Source organism: Lathyrus oleraceus, chromosome 3 (assembly GCF_024323335.1).
Source record: "Lathyrus oleraceus cultivar Zhongwan6 chromosome 3, CAAS_Psat_ZW6_1.0, whole genome shotgun sequence".
NCBI classification, from domain to species: domain Eukaryota; kingdom Viridiplantae; phylum Streptophyta; class Magnoliopsida; order Fabales; family Fabaceae; genus Lathyrus; species Lathyrus oleraceus.
The window spans coordinates 269,431,869-269,443,899 of NC_066581.1; the positions used below are offsets into that span (position 1 = coordinate 269,431,869).

The following is a 12,031-nucleotide window of genomic DNA, read 5'->3' on the forward strand; positions in this document are numbered from 1 at the left end:
AACAATTTCCAAAGTATGAAGAGTAATAAAATGAAATGAATGCAATGAGCAAGTGAAACATAAAGAAATAAACACCCAATGAAAAGGAAACAAACAAGATCTAGGATTGACTTGCTTAGGGACTTCCCCAACAGAGTCTCCAACTGTCGTATCTCAAAGAAACACGCACACAAAACAGAGTCGCCATCAATGTTATTTATCCCAATAGAGGGAAAGGAAACATTGAGTAAACCTATAAAAGGATGAATCTAATCATATCACAACCAAAAGATGGGTAAGGGAGTTGATCACACGAAGGGAAGGTATTAACACCCCTCACGTCTGTAGTACTCTACAGGATCCACTCTTGTTGTTCTAATAAAAAAGGTGCATTTATTCTAAAACTTACTGACTAAAAGGGAATGCATGCAAAAATATTGAATTATAAATAAAAGGAAAGTTTTTATTGTTGCGCTCGCTTAGGTTTTGCAACCCAATGCCTACGTATTAATACAGAATCAGAGCACCGTAGTCCTTATTAAATATGTTGGTTTGTTGGTGATTTTTATGGGTAATCACCCTTATTGAAAATTTTCATAAGAAAAGCCAAGTGGCAAAAGAAATTTGATTGGTTGAGTATTTTGTTGAAAGAATACATCAAATGATCCCCCCAAAGCAGAAGGCATCTGAGTACTTCTCTCTTATTGTTGAAAGAGTTCCAGTAGTATTTAGAATGTTTTTGGATTTTGATTAAGAAATGTTTTTGTCTTAGAATGAATGCAAAAGAGAAATGGAAAATCTAAGGGAATTCTCAAGATAAACCATAATGTTGGAATGCAATAGTGGTCCTAAAGTTAGGGTAAGAGGTAAATATCTACCTGAGTTATCATGCAAAAATTGACCTAGGGTCAAGGATAAAGGGGGTCTATCTAATGTTATCATGCTTGGTTAGCAAACCTAAGGTCTACTTTGGTTCAAACTTAACCAGGAATGAACCAAAGAAATCTTATGGGGAGCATGTTGTTCACACAAGGGAAAAATATGAAAGGAGAAGACAAATCCATATCAAGTCATGGTGAAAGTAGAAACAAATTCACAAAGTAAGCCATATAAAGTCATGGTGAAAGTAGAAACAAATTCATTAAGTAAGCCATATCAAGTCATGGTGAAAGTAGAAACAAATTCAAAAAGTAAGCCATATCAAGTCATGGTAAAAGAAAAGTAGTTAGCCATTCATATCATGTCATGGGGAAAGAAAAGTAATTATCCATCCATATCATGTTATGGGGAAAGAAAAGTAATTAGCCATCCATATCATGTCAAGGGGGAAAGATAAAGTAATATAAAGGCAAAGCAGTCTATATCAAGTCATGGAAGAATAAATGAGATATAACAAAGTAATACATATCAAATCATGGAAACAAGATACAAGCCATAACAATCCATATCAAGTCATGGGGGAACAAATAGAAGGTAGACAGAGTAACCCACATCATGTCATGGAACAAACAGATGGAAACTAAACAAAACATATCAAGTCATGAAATGATAGATGAAATATAAATAAAGTAATCCAAATTAAGTCATGGAATAAGGATAAAAGCAAATGACAAATTATCAAATCAAAATGAGCAACAACATCACATCCAAATTAAGCATCAAAGCATATGATCAACATGTAAATTTGTAAAGTGAAATGAACATAAGTGTGGACAGTTTAGACATAGCCAAGGACACAATATAGGATTTTGAGATCAAATCACAAAATCAATACATAAAGAAACTTAAGACATCACAAAGATACCATATCATAACATACTCAAGGTTTTGCCATGTAATAATCAAATTCAAACCCTAGTCATGCTCCTAAGGCTAATGAACTCCTATCAAGTATAGATGAAACATAATCATGGGAAAATGGTATTTAAACAAACATGTCAGAAGTATATGGCATATTAAACCTCATATACAAGTCAATTCAAACATCAATGAATGAATCACATAAGTTGTGCTTCAAGATAGGTAACCAATCACATATGTTCAAAGAAACTTAAGCAACAAGTAATCAAACAATGAAGTTACACACATGACATCAAGGGGTGTTATGACTTATACAATAGGTTAACTCAAGTTAAGGTTCAAGGATAACAAGGTAAGTCACCAAAACTTCACACACACATCAAAGCTAAATAACTTGATAAATAAGTAAAGATATCATCCTAAAAAAGGAATCCTTTATAAAAAAAATCAACAAGATGAACAAAGATTAAAAGAGGGATGCTTATGGGTCATGAGACAATAACAAAGTCCTATTTAAATAATTAAATAGAACTCCCCAAACTCCAAGAAGTACCAACAAACAAACAAACAAACTTAAAGTTCAAGTACAACTAGCAAGTCAAAAGATGGGCATCATCCAAGCAAGGAGTCCTTTGTACAACCAAAGTAAAAAGGCGATTTAAAATGGAACTGAGACATAAATAAATGAAATAAGAATAATATCAAAATACACAAGGATGGATCCCAAACTCCTAAGAGCTTCACCATCCATTAAACTCAAAACTAGGTCAAGAAGGAGAAGAATGTAGCTCTTAATGTGTTATCATGATGAATGGTAATGGAATACCACTCAAAGAATCATAAGAGCAAGATATAAGGTTGCCAAGATCAAGTAAAACCTAAGTGTAGACAACAAGAAATAAATCCCAATGGACTCATAACACTCAAATTGGAATGCACAAGACACAATCTAAACTATGGTCTCAAAAGCAAGCAAATAGAATTCAAGGCAATCAATCAACGGAACATCAATTGGAAATATTTAAAAGAGGTACTATGGATGAAATTAAGACTTCTAGATGATGAGGATAAGGTCAAGAGAGAAATAGAAAGAGATCTCACATGGTTGCACAAGTGCATTCCAAAATAATTAACTAGATACAAAGTATATCATAAAAGAACAAGTTTGCTTGGATAATTCAAGAAAAATGGTTAAAAGCATAGAAAAGTTATGAAAAATTATGCATAGCAAGATAAAACCGTAAACTAAAAATGTCGCAAATATTTTTTCAAAACTATGCACACAAGTGTTCAAACAAAATTAGCATTCAAGCAATGCAACCATGGTTGATCAAACCAAACCAACTTCAAAATAAGGCTAAAAAATATTCTAAAATTAATAATCTTTAAGTCAATTGAAAACCCAAATGGCCTATGCTCATGTGTCTGAAAACGTACAAAATAATAGGTTAAAAATCAAATGGGAAAATCAATAACCAAACCCTAATAAATAAATTGAATTAACCCTATTTAAATACAACAATTGAAATAAATATTTAAAATAAATCAAAAATTAAAAATTAAAATATGGAAAAATAAATAATATCCAAAATAACAACTATGAATTAATTTTCGACATAAGGGAAGTAATTTAAATAAATTAAGAAGAGACAAAATAAATTAAATAAGTGAAAATGACACAGGGGGTGTATAAGCAAAAATGGAATGAGCTGAATCTAATTGAAATACGCTCATGGGCCCAAAACAAAGGGGTGGGGAAAGCGAAGTCCTCAAGCCTAGAGTCCAAACCCAACCAAAACCTGGTTTTTTTGTAGCGTGACATTTAAAAAGAAAATGGAATGTACGAAAAACATGTGAACATGACCTCAATCGGTCATGTTCCACTTAAGTCACTAGCGGACAAAAAAAGACCCAACCAATCAGGGTCTGCCAACACTTTGTCCCCAACCTTTGGCCATGCATACCTAAACCCTAATCAGGATTCCAAAAGGTCTATTTCAAATCCAAACAACTCCTCCCATAGTGCATAAAAATGAATGGAATAAAAAACAAAATGGAGATCTCGTGGAGTACTACAATAATATCTCAAACAAGACTTAAAAACATGGTTTAATCTAGGAGAAATAAGGTGTGAAAGTTGAAGAAAACACACTGTTACAAAAATTTCAACAAACTTAAACATCACATATTCAAGTACTCAGATGAAAATAACATGTTGGGCTAGCTTCAAACATCATTCTTAAACAGTTCATGGCATGTGCATATTAAAAATAAAAGAGGCACAATGAGAGGATGACTTACCTAGTGGAGAAGATTCACTGCTTCTTGAGCTTGAAGGAGTTGAAGAAACAAAGCAAATGAAGTTTGGTCTTCTTCTAGAAACTGAAATGATGCTGAGTGAGTAATGAAGATGAACTGAGAAATGAAAAATGAAATCCTCAAGTTTTGTGATGAAGCTCCTGAATTCTCTTTCCTCAAATGATCCCTCCTCTTACAATTAGGTTAAAGTTAGATTAAATATCCTGCTTATGATGAGGTGTCATGCCTTGCTTTTAGACAAATCCGTTGAAGGGAAAGTTGGTCAGCTTATGCAAAAATCAAGTTTGGCATGCAAGGCTACATTTTGATCTTTTCGAACGTGTGAGTTGTGTCGTTTTTGGCAACATGATGTGGAATGAGGGAGCTCAAGGTTGTGACTCAGTAGAGGGGACAATCACAAACATTTCCGAATTTGGCCAAATTTGGATATGATATGTAATCGCATGAATCATATGGTGTTGGTCCATTCAAAGCAAAGAGAATGTGTGTTGGTCGTGTGGAAATGAATTTGCTGCAAGGGAATGCATCATCATGCATAAATTCAACCAAAAAAAGTGTGGTAGTGGAGATTGAAACATGGTGTTCTTGAACCAAAATAACTCCATGGCCTCTTGTCCAAATGGAGTGGGATTGAACATTTTGGAAAGAGGGGAAAAAGAGGAGCATATTTGGTGTTGGAGGCAAATTGAAACAACACCTAGAGATCCTTCAAAAGTAGGCACGAAGATGATTGCTTATGACTGCATGCCAAAGTGTCACATAAAGATCAATCTGAGGACCTAACTTGCCATGTCCATAACCTGCTCCTCAATCTATAAAATGGAAACCTATTTAAAGCAAAAGTGGAGAGGATATAATGCCCTACAACTTTCATGTTGAAGTCGAATCCAAATAAAACCCGTGGACATGAAATATGTGGTTTGGGGTGACCAAATGCTTAGAAAATTTTCACCAAGTATAGAGGCCAATCAACCAATCCAAGGTTATGACTTGTGAAAGGGATATCTTGAGTTGTGACCATCCAAATGACTTGCTCTTGGAATCAATGGAAATGGGAGACTTAATACTATAACTTTCATGTTGGAAACAATTTGAGATGGAGCCCCTAAGGTCCTTAAAAACTGCCATGAACATGCTTAGGAATCCTGACTTGGGACACTTAGAATTTTTCTAAGTGTTAGGCCAATTAAGGGAATTTGAAATACCTTACTTCCAACGACCATAACTACAACTATGATGATCCAAATGCTTCAATCTTGGTACCTCCTTAAAGCTTGGAGAAAGCAGAACAAATTCATGTTAAGGTCGATTTAGTTTGGAGTCTTGATCATAGAGAATAATGGCCATGAAAGTAGTTGTTCGTTAACACTAAACTTGCTAAAAATAGCAAGTTTCAAAACCCTAATTTCCAATTTAAGTAATTTTCCATAATTCTTGATTTTTGATGAATCTCTTGACTTTTCTTGATCAAATTTTAACCATAGACCATATTTGACTTGTGGAAAACAATTTTGACCAAAAATAATATCAAAAGTTGACTTTTTAACCTGCCCAGTTGAGTTTTCCCCAATTAAATTAAACCAATAATCACCTGAGCAATTGAACCTCTTATGAATGAAATTGATGGCCCACCATCTCCACATAGACATTTAGGGACACATAGACCACTATGGAATCAAGTCTTCCTCAAAAGATCATAAAGAAATTGATTTTATGACAAACCCTAATTTCAGTCAAAAAAGGATAAGATAGGAGTACACCTCTTCAAAACCTTGATTCCTCTAAGGAAAGTGGGGCAACTTTTGAACAAAGATGTCTTGTGTAATGATATGATGGAGATGATCCAAAATTGGTCCATGAGTATGCCACATACTGAGATAATCAACACTTCTAGCTTAGGGGTCAAGAGATAAGAGAGTGTGATTCACTCCCAATTTCTTGTAATTCTCATTCAACTGATGAAGTGATGGACCATTTGAGATGTATCAGGGCATGAGAAAACCCTTTTAGCTTGAATATATGAAGTTGAGGACATCCCACCCTCCTTGTATTGATTGTCATTGCTCTCCCTTTTAAGGCTTGAAGAAGGTCACAAGAGAGATGCCTTGATCTCATAACCATAGAACCAATGATATGCATGAATGTATATGATGATAAAACATAAGCCTACTATGGTAAAAAAGAAGATGGTAAATTTTGGGGTACAACACATATTTGTAAAACTAAAGATTCAGTTGTTTTAGACTCTGAATTTTTTTTTTGTAAACTAACTTTGTCATATGAAGATTGAGTTATTTTAAATTCTGTAATTTTTTTTATAAAACTAACCATTGTCAGGTGCAAGTGTGAGTGGTTAAAGTTTCACATCGCCTATAAATTGGTGAAATATTGGATTTATAAGAGAGAAGACACATTTACCTAACACCTTAAGGTTTTGGATAAGTATGTGACGCGTCTCTCACAAATGTGTGTTGCTCATAAAAAAGGAAGACCCAAAAGTAAAAATGCTCCATCGTGTTGACCCTACTGAATAGCCCTAACAGTGGTATCAGAGTCGTGGTTCGACTTTGTGGGGAAGCATGAGTTGGATTTGATGTTGGATCTTGTTATAGGATACAGAGACTCACACTTGTGGAGAAGAATGTTGGTGCAAGTGTGAGTGGTTAAAGTCCCACATCGCCTATAAATGGGTGGAATGTTGGATTTATAAGAGAGAATACCCATTTACCTAACACCTTAAGGTTTTAGGTTGAGATGTGACTTTTCCATCTATTGAGGTCATGTAACATTAGTCCCATTGATAAACAATGCGAGACTTTAACCACTCACACAAATCCAACACCAAAGCCAAACCACGACTCTGATATCACGGTTGGGGAGTTCGAAAGAGTATGGAACACCAATAAAACTAATGTTTCAAGACCATAAGAGAGAGATACGTCACATCTCAACCCAAAATCTTAAGGTGTTAGATATATGAGTCATCCTTAGAGTTTTGGGTGAATATGTGGTGTCTTTCTCACTTGTATGTTGCTTTTGACCTAATGTTGATGCTCCTCGTCATAATCTAATATTATTTTTTATAAAACTAACATTGTCATATGAAATTTAGTTTAAAAAGAAAAACAATTTTATAGGGTCTAAAACAACAAAATCTTCAGATGAAAATGTTAGTTTTACAAAAAACAATTTCACATGTCAAAAACAACATAATTTTCATACGACAATGTTAGTTTTACAATTTTTTAAGAGGTTAAAGATAATGCACTGTCAGTGAAGTATTACAATGACATCAAATCAAAATATTTTATATTATCAAATCATAACAGTATTTTAAAAATAAAAGTGTGATGTGTCGGCATACACGAATCTTATTGATTAACAGTGTAAAAATATTTTACACTATCTATACATATATTTTTTTTTTTAAGAATAAACCAAAGTGCATATAATAGGAGTAAAATTATATTATCCTAGAATTTTATTGATATACAATAACAAGGTAAATAATTTTTACACGATCAGATAATTAAAAATTTACTTATAACTATTAAATTATTTTCATTAATGATTGTGATACCATGTTACCACCAATTAATCTCAAATTAAAAACATGTATGAAATTAGGTTGGGTAATCTGTTTAGAAAACCTATATTTATTTAGTCTCACACACAAAAAAAACTCACTTTAATTCTTTAAAAATGTTCGTCGTTTTACACTTTTTCTCGAGTTTTACCTAGATTAGAAAACATACCTAGAAAGTTGATAGAAAGATAGAAGAAATTGAGTCCCAACCAAGTCTCATAGCTAATTTCACGATCCAAAATTTCTTCAATTTTTCATCATCCTCCTTCACCTATCTTCGTACGCTACGATTCCCTTTCTTCTCTTTCAATTTTCATCTTAATTTTTATTCAAAAAATTATATTTTTTTCTCCCAATTTTCGTCGTTTTCCTCTTAAAGATTGTTAGCCTTTTTCCATCAACGTTGGTTTACACGCTTTCAAAATAATTTCAATTGGGTTTCTCCGCAAGATTCCTTTTTTGGGTTTCTTTAATCTTTCATTTTTTTTTTCGGATTATCAAATTTCAATATGTGTGATTGTATCATTGATTCTGGGCATCAATTTTGTGTTTGTGTAATGCGTTTCCTTACATTTAAGATGATTATGTAGATTTTGTATACTTATAAAAAAGTTGATTTGGGGATTAATGAAGAGGGCATGTTAATAATTGATGAAGGATGGTAATGTTAATAATTGATTGCTTATTCATTGGTAGAATACAAGTTTTTTACTTTCATGATGTGAATAAAGTTTTGAACTTTTACCTATATTAAGGAGATATTGCTCCAATTAGAGCACTACATGGAATGCTAAAAGGTTTGGCAAAATGCAACCTACATGATTATGTTGTAGAATAATTTTATCTGAATTTAACTTGTTTTGGGCTTAGGGGGTCTTGTAGGAGAGGGATGATCATCGGGTATGACCGGTTGCTATATTAGCAGTTTCCCCCCTTTTTATCATCTGTTGTGTGTATTTTCCAAATTGAAAATGTAGGTTATGGTGTCATTTTCAGGTAGCTGAAGAATATGTTTTAGCTTAGCTTAGGAAATATTTCTTGCCTTTTGTTCTTAGATGTATCTTTACCCTGTTGGATTATGGGTGAATGATAATGAGTTTTTATTTTTGGGTCTTTGTTTCATAGTTTGTTTCTTAACTTGCAGATATCTGCACACATTTCGTTTGCTTCTATGAGCCAAATCGTATGTTTTATGTGGCTTCATAATGGTATTGAAGGATTTCTGTGAGAGGATTGTTGCTGCAAAATGTTCTTCTAAAAGCTCAACCGAGGCTGTAGATAGTACTCAGGTGCCCGCCTCATCGAAGGCAGGGTCTAGTGATAGTAAGTTTCCCAAGGCTTCCTTATGGTCAACCTTCTTTACATCTGGTTTTTCGGTCGATGAAACATATAGTGAATCATCATCTTCTGAAAAGAAAACAGTTCATTCTCGAAATAGTGGGTGGGCAGCTGCTGTGAGGAGAGTCATTAGTGGCGGCTCAATGAGAAGATTTCAGGAGCGTGTACTAGGTTCAAGCAGGACTGACGTTTCGAGCTCTGATGGAGATATATGGCTTCTAGGTGTCTGTCATAAAATTTCACCGCATGAATCAACCGGAGACGTAGATACTCGTAACGTGTTTGCAGAATTTGAGCAAGATTTTTTCTCAAAAGTATTAATAACTTACCGGAAAGGTATGCTAAATGCATACTACCTTTTAATGCGTTGCTTAGATTATAGATAGGAAACTAACAAGTTTTAGTATACATACCTTATAGGTTTTGATGCAATTGAAGATTCAAAGTATACAAGTGATGTTAATTGGGGCTGTATGCTTCGAAGTAGTCAGATGCTTGTGGCTCAGGTATTACGCTTTCTATTTAATGTTTGTTTATCCACAGTTTTTGTCACAAAATTTTCCCCTTCCCTTTCAAAACAACACTACTAACACTACTTCCTCATATGCAGGCATTAATTTTTCATAAATTAGGTAGATCGTGGAGAAAAACTACCGATAAGGTCAGGTGATTGATAAGCAATGTGTCAGTAATTAGATTGTTCTTTTTATACCTTTCTTTTCGTGTTAGCATCTTTATATGACCTGCTTTGTGTTGAGATATAACACCACTAAGTTCACTCACTATAGTGTTTTTTTAATTTTATTTTATGAAAATTGTGTTTTTAAATTTACAGCCAGTTGATAAAGAATATATTGACATCTTGCAACTATTTGGTGATTCGGAGGCTGCTGCTTTCTCTATCCACAATCTTCTTCAAGCTGGTAAAGGTTATGGTCTAGCTGTTGGGTCATGGGTGGGACCATATGCAATGTGTCGTACATGGGAAGTTCTAGCTCGAAACCAGAGGGAGAAGAACAATCAAGGAGAAAAGCCACTTCCAATGGCTATTTATGTTGTTTCTGGAGATGAAGATGGGGAGCGGGGTGGAGCACCAGTTGTCTGCATTGATGATGCCTCCAAACATTGTTCCGAGTTTTCAAAGGGCTTAGTTGCTTGGACACCTCTACTTTTATTGGTTCCTTTGGTTCTTGGACTTGATAAAGTCAATCTAAGGTGTGTAACATTTTCAATGTTCTATGGTACCAAATAATTGATTCACATTCAAACCTTTCTATAGTACTATATTTGGTTTATATACCGGCCTATTTAGATTCTTTTCCATAATAGAAGTGGTAATCCATAAATATAATTTGAAAGTTGTCGATTATCATGATATTGCAACCACTGATCAGTCACATTTATAAACTGTTATCAGGTATATTCCATTATTGCAGTCAACTTTTAAATTTCCCCAAAGCCTTGGAATCTTGGGTGGAAAACCAGGTGCTTCAACATATATTATTGGTGTTCAGAGTGATAAGGCATTCTACCTTGATCCACATGATGTTAAGCCGGTATGCAGTATAATCATTTTTTTAGAAACTTCTGTTTTTTTTTTTAAATTGTTGTTGTATAATTATCTCTATGAGTGTAAATTCAGGAAGAAAATGCCTTAGTTCTTAGAGGTTTAAAAGTTATATTGAGATGTATTTTGATCGGTGAAGAGTTACAAGTCACTAAGTACGTCTTAAATGGTTTTCAGGTTGTTAATATTACTGGGGATGCTCAAGAGCCTAATACGTCATCGTATCACTGCAAGTAAGCTTTCTACAAAGATTGATTTTCTGATTTTGTCAACTGCAATTTGTTAATTTGTCTTTATATCTAACTTTTAAAAACTCCTAACAGCATTAGCAGGCACATGCCCCTAGATTCTATTGACCCATCTTTGGCTATTGGATTTTACTGCCGAGACAAAGGTTTGCTCGCCGGTTACTTTGAATTCTTGCTAGGTTAATACTAAGCTTTTTGTCATCTGATATCACTCTGTCAATGTTATCTGCCAGATGATTTTGACGATTTCTGTTCCCGGGCTATTAAGCTTGCAGAAGAATCAAATGGTGCACCATTATTCACGGTAGCTCAATCCAGGAGTCTCTCAATTCAAGTTACAAGTAGTTCTGTGTCAGGTGACAACACTATGTTTGACGATGATTCTCTTGGTACGAACCTCGACAACGATGCAGGCACCAATGAGGATGACTGGCAATTCCTATAAATCCTGCAATATACAGTATGGAGTTAAGTAGGGGATTGTTGCTTGATTCTCAAGACTATTTACCACTGGCGAGTTTGGTTGATGCTCGTCTTCATACTCGCACTCTCGAAACGTTGTTTGGTAGCTTGTAGGAATTTAAACTCATTGTGATTCTTTGGCTTAAATTGCTTAGACATTTGTTGATATGGCTAACTAGGTATTTATTGTACATTAAACTAGTTCGTTCATATTTGTTGATGTATCCTTTTATTGGCTACAGAATTGTAGCGGATATTATTATTACCTTGGCAATGTCAAATAAGTGGTAGAGTGGTTCATATTGAGACGGAGGGTTTTCTTAATATAGAAGAGTATAAACGAAATCCTGAGCCATTTAATATAATTTTTGGTGAATTTTTCATACATTGCAGTTGCACTGCTGTAGTGTATCTGCTATACGCTTTTTCAATTATTTTAAGAGAGATATTAAAATAGGGAAATGCCACCCTTAGGGTGCCCCCACACACATCTAGAAATCTGAAATTGTCTTAAATGCCTTTGAAAATGCAGTTTCCGACGCATCTAAATTTGTCTTTCTGATATTCATCCTATTTTGAATAAAATATGATCTGGAGATGAATTTCTATGCGTTATTTGAGTGTATCTGAAGATGTATCTCGAAATATCCTCTGTATTCAATTGTTTTGTTTTTATTCACTAAATTTGATATTTTTTAGGTACATATATTTTAGGTCAATTTAGGTCATGAA

The 12,031-nt window shown here is 34.1% G+C and overlaps 1 protein-coding gene across 5 annotated transcripts; it reads left to right on the top strand.

The window, feature by feature from the left end:
- Nucleotides 1-7,769: 7,769 nt before the first annotated feature.
- LOC127126892 (cysteine protease ATG4) lies at nt 7,770-11,605 on the top strand. Of its 5 annotated transcripts, none has more exons than XM_051055898.1 (10): nt 7,771-7,963; nt 8,829-9,007; nt 9,107-9,358; nt 9,443-9,528; nt 9,633-9,683; nt 9,858-10,237; nt 10,440-10,578; nt 10,767-10,822; nt 10,913-10,983; nt 11,071-11,605. In XM_051055898.1, the coding sequence occupies exons 2-10, from the start codon at nt 8,890-8,892 to the stop codon at nt 11,280-11,282; spliced, it is 1,365 nt and encodes a 454-aa protein (XP_050911855.1). In that variant the 5' UTR covers nt 7,771-7,963; nt 8,829-8,889; the 3' UTR covers nt 11,283-11,605. The 5 variants fall into 5 exon arrangements, with proteins under 5 accessions (XP_050911854.1, XP_050911855.1, XP_050911856.1 ...); XM_051055899.1 differs by lacking the exon at nt 7,771-7,963 and adding an exon at nt 8,042-8,345; XM_051055897.1 differs by having other exon boundaries at nt 7,770-7,963; nt 8,829-9,358.
- Nucleotides 11,606-12,031: the final 426 nt, after the last annotated feature.